This window comes from Chiloscyllium punctatum, chromosome 9 (assembly GCF_047496795.1).
Source record: "Chiloscyllium punctatum isolate Juve2018m chromosome 9, sChiPun1.3, whole genome shotgun sequence".
NCBI lineage: Eukaryota > Metazoa > Chordata > Chondrichthyes > Orectolobiformes > Hemiscylliidae > Chiloscyllium > Chiloscyllium punctatum.
In genome coordinates, this window is record NC_092747.1 from 109,238,665 (window position 1) to 109,251,299 (window position 12,635).

At 39.4% G+C, this 12,635-nt stretch overlaps 1 protein-coding gene across 1 annotated transcript in view; it reads left to right on the plus strand.

Moving 5' to 3' along the window:
- Window positions 1-12,635, plus strand: part of farp1 (FERM, RhoGEF (ARHGEF) and pleckstrin domain protein 1 (chondrocyte-derived)) — a 310,303-nt gene that overhangs the window by 295,138 nt on the left and 2,530 nt on the right. The window contains exon 25 of the mRNA XM_072578014.1: window positions 10,581-10,688. Coding sequence (XP_072434115.1) covers window positions 10,581-10,688 — 108 coding nt within the window. The remainder of the gene's footprint in view (window positions 1-10,580; window positions 10,689-12,635) is intronic.

Here is a 12,635-nt window from a genome sequence, read left to right on the forward strand (position 1 = left end):
AAGGAGATCTCAGTTATCTGCAAGAATAATAGGATGGTTGTGGTAGGGGATTTTAACTTTCCAAACATAGACTGGGACTGCCATAGTGCTAAGGGTTTGGATGGAGAGGAATTTTTTAAGTGTGTACAAGAAACATTTCTGATTTAGTATGCGGATGTACCTATTAGAGAACGTGCAAAACTTGACCTACTCTTGGGGAATAAGGCAAGGCAGGTGACTGAGGTGTCAGTGGGGGAGCACTTTGGGGCAAGCGACCATAATTCTATTAGGTTTAAAATAGTGATGGAAAAGGATAGACCAGATCTAAAAGTTGAAGTTCTAAATTGGAGAAAGGCTAATTTTAATGGTATTAGGCAAAAACTTTCAAAAGCTGATTGGGGGCAGATGTTCGCAGGTAAAGGGACGGCTGGAAAATGGGAAGCCTTCAGAAATGAGATAACGAGAATCCAGAGAAAGTATATTCCTGTTAGGGTGAAAGGAAAGGCTGGTAGGTATAGGGAATGCTGGATGACTAAAGAAATTGAGGGTTTGGTGAAGAAAAAGAAGGAAGGGTATGTAAGGTGAATCCTTAGAAAAGTATAAAGGAGTATACTTAAGAGAGAAATTAGGAGGGCAAAAAGGCGACATGAGATAGCTTTGGCAAATAGAATTAAGGAGAATTCAAAGGGTTTTTACAAATACATGAAGGACAAAAGGGCAACTAAGGTGAGAATAGGGTCCCTCGAAGATCAGCAAGGCGGCCTTGTATGGAGCCGCAGAAAATGGGAGAGATACTGAACGAGTATTTTGCATCACTGTTTACTGTGGAAAAGGATATGGATGATATAGAATTTAGGGAAATAGATGGTGACACCTTGTAAAATGTCCAGATTACAGAGGAGGAAGTGCTGGATGTCTTGAAATGCATAAAGGTGGATACATCCCCAGGACCTGATCAGGTGTACCCTTGAACTCTGTGGGAAGCTAGAGAAGTGATTGCTGGGCCTCTTGCTGAGGACAAGCCAGGGAACTATAGACCAGTGAGCCTGACGTCGGTGGTGGGCAAGTTGTTAGAGGGAATCCTGAGGGACAGGATGTACATGTATTTGGAAAGGCAAGGACTGATTAGGGACAGTCAACATGGCTTTGTGCATGGCAAATCATGTCTCACAAACTTGATTGAATTTTTTGAAGAAGTAACAAAGAAGATTGATGAGGGCAGAGTGGTAGATGTGATCTGTATGGACTTCAGTAAGGCGTTCGACAAGGTTCCCCATGGGACCCTGTTTAGCAAGGTTAGATCCTATGGAACACAGGGAGAACTAGCTATTTGGATACAGAACTGGCTCAAAGATGGAAGACAGAGGGTGGTGGTGGAGGGTTGTTTTTCAGACTGGAGTCCTGTGACCAGTGGAGTGCCACAAGGATTGGTGCGGGTCCTCTACTTTTTCTCATTTATATAAATGATTTGGATGCGAGCGTAAGAGGTACAGTTAGTAAGTTTGCAGATGACACCAAAATTGGAGGTGTAGTGGACAGTGAAGAAGGTTACCTCAGATTACAACAGGATCTTGATCAGATGGGCCAATGGGCTGAGAAGTGGCAGATGGAGTTTAATTTAGATAAATGTGAGGTGCTGCATTTTGGGAAAGCAAATCTTAGCAGGACTTATACACTTAATGGTAAGGTCCTAGGGAGTGTTGCTGAACAAAGAGACCTTGGAGTGCAGGTTCATAGCTTCTTAAAAGTGGAGTTGCAGGTAGATAGGATAGTGAAGAAGGTGTTTGGTATGCTTTCCTTTATTGGTCAGAGTATTGAGTACAGGAGTTGGGAGGTCATGTTGCGGCAGTACAGGATATTCGTTAGGCCACTGTTAGAATATTGCATGCAATTCTGGTCTCCTTCCTATCAGAAAGATGTTGTGAAACTTGAAAGGGTTCAGAAAAGATTTATAAGGATGTTGCCAGGATTGGAGCATTTGAGCTATAGGGAGAGGCTGAACAGGCTGGGGATGTTTTCCCTGGAGCTTCGGAGGTTGAGAGGTGACCTTATAGAGGTTTACAAAATTATGAGGGCATGGATAGGATAAATAGACAAAGTCATTTTCCCTGGGGTGGGAGAGTCCAGAACTAGAGGTTTAGGGTTAGATAGAAAAGATATAAAAGAGACCTAAAGGGCAATGTTTTCACACAGAGGGTGGTACGTGTATGGAATGAGCTGCCAGAGGAAGTGGTGGAGGCTGGTACAATTACAACATTTAAGAGGCATTTGGATGGGTATATGAATAGGAAGGGTTTGGGGGGATATGGGCTAGGTGCTGGCAGGTGGGACTAGATTGGGTTGGGACATCTGGTTGGACCAAAGGTTGTGTTTCCGTGCTGTACTCTCTGACTCTATAACACAGATCTGGCAGCTTACATGCAACAAATAATTGATGCGGGCATTTGGAGTCTTGTTCTAAAATAGGATTGTGTTGACATATTGAAATCTTAAAATAAATCCTTAAGGTAAAATTGGTTTGGCTCCTATTTAAAGCATTTTATTTTTCAGGCATCCTGTCAAGATCTAACTCGTCTTGTTGCACAGGTGGATGTGTTTGTGTGTAAATTATAAATAGGGTTGCCAACTCTGGTTGACCATATTCCTGGAGGTGTTTTTAAGTGGCCTCCTGACCATCTCCAACCACAGTCTGAACTGACCAGCCAACCTGTGACTCCCAGCCGTCCCATGGCCAATCCAAATATGTACCATCTCTTCCTCACACATTGGATGATTCAGTAAAATGCCACTAAATTTAAGTTCTTGCCCGTTTCCAATGGGTTTTCTTTAAATGAAATTAATAAATGATTTGAAAGAAATGTTTGTCTTACAAAACACTTTTTTTTTCTCCATTCTGGCAACTTCAGGACAATTCTAGAGTGTTGGCAACCCAATTTGCTACTCCTTTACAAAGCAGTTTGTCTTCTCCTTACTCCTTACATCATTTACAGCCTGTCTTGTCTTCTCTCCCTTTGTTCTCGTTGTCTTTCTGGTGTGATAGAAGAAGTCTCCACTGTTATTGACTCTGCTTCCTCTCTCCCCTCTGGACTGGTCAATAATCACCGGCCTCTTACCATATCTCATGTCTGCTGGTATCGAGTGCAGAGTCTCTCCTTTTATGATTACATCAGGAATATCGAGGTAACAGTAAAAATAAATTAAGCCGGCCAGCTGCCGAGCGCTTGGATTTAGCAAACGGGGGTGCAATTAAATTGCAAAATCTTTTCTTTTGCTGGCTTTTGAAATTTGCTGTAATAGCTTACGCTGTCAAAACACAACTGGAAGCTCAATTACAGGGTCAGGCTGAATTGAAATTGCCTACTAATTAATTTTTGAATTTAACAAGAGGCCTGATATAGGTTTTTGGAAATGCAAGAAATTTAAATTTAGTGGTGGTCCATGAAATGGAAACAGTATTTTATTTTACAGACTGTTGTTTATTGATATTAATCGTAATTTGCCTGTATAATTCAAAATTTTAGCAATGCAGCAGCTTATATTAATATAGTACTTTGAATGTAATAGGCTACCCTTAGTGCTTCACTAGAGCATTATAAAACAAAGTATCATACCAAGTCACAAAGCAGGTAATGGAACAGATGGTTGAAGTTTGATCAAAAAAGTAGTTTCCAAGACATGCCTTAAAGAAGAAAAGTGAGGTAGAGAAGCTAAAAGATGTAGCAAGAGAGTTCTAGAACATGGGCCTTGTATTAAATAATTAATTGAAGTCAGTTACTTGAAGACTCCCACTGACTCACTAAATCACCCCTCATTATATTTTTTCTCAGACAGTCTAAATTGTTTCTCCAAATATGAAGAACTCTTCAACTCACAGTGGTTAAAAGTTGCAATATTATGAAATTTTAAAATGTTAAGTGCCCTATTTGCTATAAACACATATACAGTAACATACACCATGACAAATGGGCTGTCAGAACCTTAAATGAGAAAACAGGATAACTTCATAAGAATTTCATTATTGTACTGACTTCTGGAAACAACATGTAATGGAACAATGTAATCTAGTTAATAATATCTTTCCTTCAGTTTTCTTCAGTTAAATGTTGTGAAATTGTAAAATCTTACAGCACAAGATCATCCAACTCAATGTGTCTCTTTGAAAGAGCTATCCAATTAGTTCCATTCCCTTCTTCCTTAATTCTGCAGTTTCCTCTGCTTCACGTATTTATTGAGTCTCCTTTTGAATGCTATTGTTGAATCTTATTTCATTGTCATTTCAGGCAGAACATTCCAGATCATCGTAGCCTAAAAAAGCCTTCTTATCTCACCTGTGTTTTTTTGCTATTTATTTTAAACTGTGTCCACTGGTTTTTATCCATCCTGTCATTGGAACCAATTTACCTCTTTTCTATCATGGCTCCTCATAATTTTGAAGCCCACTGTTAAGTCTTCCATTAATTCTAAAAAGAAACTTCCCAATGAAAGGGTATGCATATATATTTGTTTCCTTTCTATCCCCTCTCGTTGTCCTTATCTATTTCATAAAACACTGGCAATATCCTGTCAATAAGATGATTGACTGTTAGTGGACACTGGATGGTGAGGGAGAAAATTTGATCTTTCTCCTTCCATTCTTATGAAAACATTAAGATTCCATTCACTAGCTTCCCAAAGCAACAATTATTCAAAATTGAATCTGAGATTTGTATTGCCTAAATTGTAGACTGTTGTGAGAAAATGGTTCTCCTCCCAATGAATGCTTGTGCCTTTATTCATAGGGTTGCCAAATCAGCCTGGGCATATTCCTGGAGGTTTCGCTACATGATCCTTCTGCCTTCAACTGCCCCATTCTCTCAATATCACTGAAAGAACTGCAGATCCTGTAAATCATAAACAAAAACAGGAACTGCTGGAAAAGCTCAACAGATCTAGCAGCATCTGTGCAGAGAAATCAGAGTTAACTTTTTGGGTACAGTGATCCACAATAATACTGTTGGTTGCCTGAAATGTTCAATCTCACACACCATTCCTGACCACAACAGTTTACAAATTAATGGACTCATTGTTATCCAATTAGATGAGTCATGATTATCAGTCTGAGCCTTTCTTCCAACTACTCCTTGGTTAATAGTTTCCTTGAAAGTAGACTCAGAGGTAGACAGAGTGGTGTAGAAGTTATTTGACACCGCTTGCCTTCATTGGCCAGTATATTGAGTTTAGGAGTTGGGAGGTCGTGTTGAGGCTGTACAGGACATTGGTGAGGCCACTTTTAGAGTACTGCATTTAATTTAGGTCTCCCTGCTTTGGGAAGATGTTGTTAACCTGAAAAGGTTCAGAAAAGAATTACAAGGATATTGCCAGGATTAGAGGGTTTGAGTTAAAAGGGGAGGTTGTATAGGCTGGGATTTTTTTTCTCCTGGAGCGTCGGAGACTGAGTGACCTTATAGAGGTTTATAAAATCATGAGGGACATGGATAAGGTGAATAGCAAGGTTTTTTTCTCAGTTGAGGCATACGTTTAAGGTGAGAGGGGATGGACATGCTATATAACTCTATAACTCGACACAGTTCAAAGATTTTGAGAAGCAAAATTCTATTAGCCCTTTATTTTTCCTCCTGTGTTTTGCTCAATGCAGTGTCCTAGAGATGAATCTTATAATTCTTGGAGTCTGTAGGGTTTCATAAGTTTGGTAATCATCATGCTATGACCCTAACACTAGGCAAAATGATCAAGACTCAAAAAGTTAGCTTTAGACTAGACCGGTTCAAACATTCTAAAACCAAAGCAGCTTTACACTGCAGCAAAACCCAACGTAGACCAACTCTTAATTGCAGTCTCAAATTCAAGGAGTTACTTAGTCTCAAATTTACTTTCTTGGTTCACTTTTTGTTGGGTAGCTCACATGGTATTTGCTGATAACCATGATGAAATATAGTGATTGAAGATAAAATGGGGGCGGCACGGTGGTTCAATGGTTAGCACTGCTGCCTCACAGCACCAGGTTCCCAGGTTTGATTCTAGCCTTGGGCGACTGTCTGTGTGGAGTTTGCACATTCTTCCTGTGTCTGCGTGGGTTTCCTCTGGGTGCTCTGGTTTCCGCCCACATTCCAAGATGTGCAGGCCAGGTGAATTGGCCATGCTAAATTGCCATAGTGCTCGGTGCATTAGTCAGAGGAAAATGGGCCTGGCTGAGTTACTCTTCGGAGGGTTGGTGAAGGGCCTGTTTCCACACTGTAGGGAATCTAATTGTAATCTAAGCAGTATTTTATGATCCCAGCTGACAGCAATACTGAATTAGTCCGATCTTAGAGTGGAAGCTAGCTTGTTAGAGCATAAATTTTATTTTCACAACTTGCTTACTGTAGTCAGTTATTAAATGTATTCACAAGAGGCTGCCAATGTACTTTTACCAAAAGAACAGAAGTTAATTATACACAAAAGAAAAAATAACAAAGGGTGTCACATTATACAAGAACTATTTGAAACAGTCTCATTACGAAAATAATTAAAAATTAAATCCTTTTACCCTTAACAACAATCTTACAGAGGGCCCAACCTCAGTGAAGGGTTACCCTGTCTCCACTTTAAACTTTCTTGTTCAGATCACAGGACTGTGTTCAGCTGCATTTTGGCAAAATTCTGTATTCACTTTTATTTTCTTCAGTTAATATCTTTAGCAAGTTTTGAGAAGGTTGGTAGCTCCGGTTGAGATTCTGGATGTAGGTTTGCTCGCTGAGCTAGAAGGTTCGTTTTCAGAAGTTTCGTCACCATACTAGGTAACATCTTCAGTGAGCCTCCAAATGAAGCACTGGTGTGTAGCCAGCTTTCTATTTATATGTTTGAGTTTCCTAGGATTGATGATGTCATTTCCTGCTGTGACATCGTTTCCAATGGTGATGTCTTTTCCTGTTCTTTTTCTCAGGGAGTGGTAAATGGGATCCAAGTCAATTTGTTTGTTGATAGAATTCCGGTTGGAATACCATGCTTCTGGAAGTTCTTGTGCGTGTCTCTGTCTGGCTTGTCAGAGGTTGGATGTGTTGTCCCAGTCGAAGTGGTGTCCTTCCTCATCCATATATAAGGATAATAGTGAAAGTGGGTCATGTTGTTTTGTGGCTAGTTGATGTTCATGTATCCTAGTGGCTAGTTTTCTGCCTGTTTGTCCAGTGTAGTGTTTGTTACAGCTCTTGCAAGGTATTTTGTAAATGACATTAGTTTTGCTTGTCTGTATAGGGTTTTTCAAGTTCATTAGCTGCTGTTTTAGTGTGTTTGGTGTGGTTGGAACTTTGGTTGCATAGGCTGATCAGAGAAGTAAATAAAGTAAAATTTATTTACCTTGGAGAATACAGAGGGTGGTGTGTGTATGGACTGTGGTGTCAAAGGAAGTGATGGAGGCTGCTACAATTCCAACATTTGAAAGGCATCTAGATGAATATATGAATAGGAAGGGTTTAGAGGAATAAGGGCCAAGTGCTGGCAAGTAGGACTAGGTCAAATTGGGATGTCTGGTTGGAGTGGATGAATTGGACTGAAAGGTCTGTTTATATTCTGTATGACTCCATGATTCTATAAGAGAAGATTATATTCAATATTATAAGGGGCTAGTCAAGTGGATAAGGAGAAATTGTTTCTCCTAGTGGAAGGATCAATAGCAAGTGGCACGGATTCAAGGTAATTGGAAAAAATAAGCAATAAGACATTAAGAGAAAAATGTCTTAAATCAGAGACAAAAATGGAAATTGCTGGAAAAGCTCAGCAGGTGTGACAGCATCCATGGAGAAAAATCACAGTTAGCACTTCGGGTCAGGTAACCCTTTCTCAGATATTAGGAGAAATCTTTTTTCATACGGTTAAGGTCTAGAATGTGCTGTCTGAGAGTGTGATGATGACAGATTCAAATGAAGCATTCAGGGAGAACTGTATTATTCCCTGAAAAGGAAGAATGTGCAGGGAGATAGGGAGAAAGGAGGAGAATGGCTTTCAGTCCATTGTTCGTTGGGACAGCTGGTGCAGATAGCTGACAAGTGGCCTCCTTCTGTACTGTAACCATTCTCTAAGAATAGATATTGGTAGTTGATAGGAAGATTGTCATTTGATGATTATACAGCTACAATTAGGTTTGAGAAGATCTATGTAGAGACAGTATTTCCATGTGTAGGTAGACCAAAATTAAAGATTGTCAATATGGGATAGGTGCGAATAAATACAATTGGAAATTTAAGACTCATGTCTTTATCTAGAGAGTGGTGAGTATATGGACTAGTTGATGTGAATAGTTTAGATGTATTTTTAATGGGAAGCTAGATAAGTTAAAGGTGGCAATTGGAAGGATATGTTGACAAGGGGAGATGAAGGTGGTTTGTTTGGAGCATAAATATCAACATTGACCAGCAAGGCCAAATGGTCTGTTTCTGATTTTAAAATTACACATAATATACACGACCACAAAGCATTTGATCAAAAATGGGGTTGGTTTTAGTCTCCTCCAGTCCAGGAACACAAATTCCACTGTAAACTCAGTTGTTATAGATCAGTTGGGATGTTCAAATATAAATGATTCCAATATATTCTGGAAGGGGTCAACCATAGAACATACTGTTGCAAACATGGAGTAAAGTAAATGAAAACATAAGCAAAATATTTAAAGCTATCATTTGAGAGATGGACAGACTCTTGATCATCAACCAAAAAAGGGATTTCTGTAAACTCAATCCAATTGAATGAGCCAGGAAAGTATATAATTCTAGTATTTTCAATGTGTAAATTTAAGCAAAACACCTGTGTAAATTTAAGCATAAATCATCATTCTTTTTAATTCATTTATGGGTTGCAAGTCTGCAAACTAGATCAGCATTTATTGCCCACCCTTATTTGAGAAGATACTGTTAAGCAACCTCATTAAATTGGTCCTTCTGCAAAGTATCCACTGTATTGTTGTGGGGTTGGGGGGGTCTTGGATTTTGACTGAGTGACAGTAAAGGAACCAGGAGTGATGCCCCTTACATTTGTTACTCAGGTTGGTCGAGTTTGCAGAAGGTGCTGTTGAAGGAACCTTGGTGAGTTGCTTTGGAGGCAAAATAGGGCTGGACACATCATTGATGTGGAAAAATGGTGTGCAAAGGATCTAAACTTAAAAGTAGGTGTATTTAAAATTTAATATCGTTCAATATTTCATGGTTTTTAAAGTTTTTAATGAGGCACTTAGCATAGACTGGAAGAATGTTTCTCTTGATGGAGGGATCAACGACCAGGGGACATAGACTTAAGGTAGGGAGCAAAAGGTTTAGAGAAGGTGTGAGGAAAAACATCTTCACCCAGAGGATGGTTGGTATCTCAAACTCACTGCATGTAAAAGTGATAGAGGCAAAAACACTCATAACATTTAAGCAGTATTTAGATGTACATTTTTGATGCCAAGGTTTATAAGGCTATAGATCAAATGCTGGAGAATGAGATTAAAATTGTTAGGTGGTTGTTTTGGACCAGCATGGATGTGATGGGCCAAAAAGCCGGTTTCTGTGTTGTAGATCTGTATGGCTATGTGATTATTTTGGAATTAACTCAGTTGACTAAAATTATTTATAAAATTAATAACTTATTTACATAAATACCTTGTGCAAATAATGATCGTCAAAGTCTTAATTAAAAGTAAAGGAAGGGGCCCCAAGTTGTAAAGTAAGCTTCAGTCCAAATTGGATTTAATCTTTTGATGCCATCTCTGCACAAATGGTAGTTTGTATGGAGCATTACAGCATGAATGAGTAGCAGCAGGGTCTGGTAGAAATACCTCAAGATAGTGGTGCTACTGAACAAATATAGAACTTTGATAACAGAGGATGGATATTTGGTAGGTTATCAAATCAAAATGTACTACCTTCATAATAACAGAGGTTGGCTACTTAATGCCTAATGTCTTCAAGTGGCATTTGCTTGGATTATAAATAAGTTCTAGGCACACTTGGAATTATCTAATGATATTTCCTCAGTATGAGTTAAACCTTATATTTTAGAAAATTATTATTTCACTGTTTTCCCTTCCAAACAAACTCTCGCAGTTTGCCCAAGGTCTAAAGAGCCTTGAATTCATTTATTGTTCTGCAAATAATATTGTTGCCAACTGTGGTTGGATGTATTCCTGGAGATTACTTGCCTTCAACTGTCCCCATCCCTTACCTCCAGCAATTAGTCTTATGGATCACACCTCCAAAACTTTAATGTCCAACCAAACAGAAATGTTCAAAGGAACTTATATTTTTTTCAGTTGGTGTTCTTTTGTTAGATGCAGCATCCAAATTAATTTTTAGTTTCTGGAGACTAGAGGACAATCCTGGAAGGTTGGCAACCTGAGTGGAAACATGACTCTTGGCCAATGCTTTGGGTAGCTAGTTCTTCATTGCTTAATTGAAATAAGTGGTATCCCAACAGGCTCTATGTTTACCCCTTCGGTCTTCTTTCTTTGAGCATTGCTGAGAAAAGTGATGAATTTTTATGGAATTTTTATTCAAGTTTTTTCTTTTGTGGGTACTAGCTCTCTTGCCATCACTCTGTAATGTTATGTTTACCTTATATCACCGGTAATATGCTTTAATGTCCTCCTTCCTCAGAATCAGCTCTCTGGAAACCTGTTGAGGAAATTCAAAAACAGCAACGGCTGGCAAAAGCTTTGGGTGGTTTTTACCAATTTCTGCCTCTTTTTCTACAAATCGCATCAGGTGAGTCACTTGCTAGAACTGTTTGAGGGGTTATATGTGGTATTTTTGAGGACATTAGCTTGACGTATTACTTTGCAATATTAAAATTACATCATTGGCTTTGGGATATTACTTTGGAACTATTTACATATAACACAAATTGAAAACTTTGAGGCACATGGTAAAATACAATCCCATTAATTCATCCAAAAATTCCTTTGTAGTACTCACTCGAGAGAGAATTATCTTTCAAATTCACAAGAGCTTAATTAAATGACGGCTTCCATTCCCCATCTTGAAATGTTTTTTGGAGCCTTCATAAAACTGAGTTCAGACTTTCTCAGCTACAAATAATCCCTTCAGGGTTTAACACTTGTAATCTGGAACTCTTAAACTAAACTTCTTACACTGAGATGACCTTTTCTTAATCCTAATCCTAACTACTTCCCTTTCCTGGGTTTTACACATCCAGCTTCAGCCTAGACTTCTACAAAATGTTGTAACCTGAAACTAAAATGCTTTTTTCCAACTTCCCCAGGCTTAAAAAAAAATAACCTTCTATCTTAGAAGTTTTTCAATGTTTTGTTTGCCTAAGTATTATCATCATCCAAATAGTGCCAATGAATCTTCTACATTCACCTGAGAGAGCTTACAGGATCTATGTCATCCAAAAAAAAAGTACCTCTTAATACAATACAAACCAATAAGGAAACTCAATCTGATGAGTTTTCATTTGTTCAGGAGTGGAAACAAATGTTAGTTATTGCCAGTGGACAAACAGAATTTAAAAAGTCTGTCTTTGTCTAATTGTATTTCTGACTGTGGCATCATGGGAAGGCAGAAAGCATTACAATTTTGTTTTATTTATTTCTCACATTCCTCTATCTCCCTTTTGTTTTTTTCTTTCCAGTTTAGTCTTTCCCTACAAAATGTGAATTTTGGATTTACTCATCAGAATTCTTTAGTCAACACACAGCCAGGTCTTTTATTTTGTACCTTCACAGGGAAACAGATTGTAGTCAGGTCTTCCTGGGTGTGGAGCTTTAATTGATATGGAGCTGGGTTTCCTGTTGTTGGGGCTGAGTATAGATGGCTTTCAGACACCCAAGGCAGCTTTCTGTCAGATTGCTGGGTGTGCCATGCCCATCACTGAACCACAGGGAAGCAAAATATTATGGTGGAGCCCTCTTCTCGAGAAGGCTTAGTGACAGGAGGGGGGCATCTAGTCATGTAGTCAGAACAATATTCTGTTCGGCGTCAGCCCACTCTGGCTCCAATTCATCCTTCTGATTTATCTCATGCTGTTCACCTGATGAGACGGTCCTTTCCAACTATTCCCTGTCCTCAACATGCATGTGCTCTATGGAGGCCATGTGCTTGGTGAACACAGTAGGCTACTATACCGTGTCGGAACCTTGCAAGAGGCTACAGTAGAGTACCTCCAGGTCATAGCAGATGCGGGACCCAGTGCCCTCGAAGGTCATCAGATTTATAAACCTGATGTGTTGTCCAGCATCAGTAAAAAGGTCATCTATCACTTGTGTGATGCACAGTGCATAACCTGCCAGTGAGAAACTGAGGTCTCCAGTGACGAAAGCACACGATAGTGACTATTTGTCAAAAGAGTCACTGAGTCCTTCACAGTTATTCTCAGCCATCTCCAGGTCTATACACCTCTGCCTGTATTCAGAGTAGTGCCCCCTTAATCATACACCTCTCCCTCTTCTCTGACTCCATGATACCCAGTTCTTTGCCCTTCCTGTACAGCAGCTGCTCCTCATTCCCAGTGGCAATATTCATTTCCATGTGCAGCCTTCCTATTGTTAAACTCCGGAGAGTCAGTTGGTGAAGGATAGGACTAGAATCATCTTTACTTCGCTGTCTTCTCAGAGTGGAACAAATGTGTCTCCTAATGCAGAACCCCCCCCCCCCCCCCAAGTGACAAGTAAGTGTTTCTATGCATGTGTT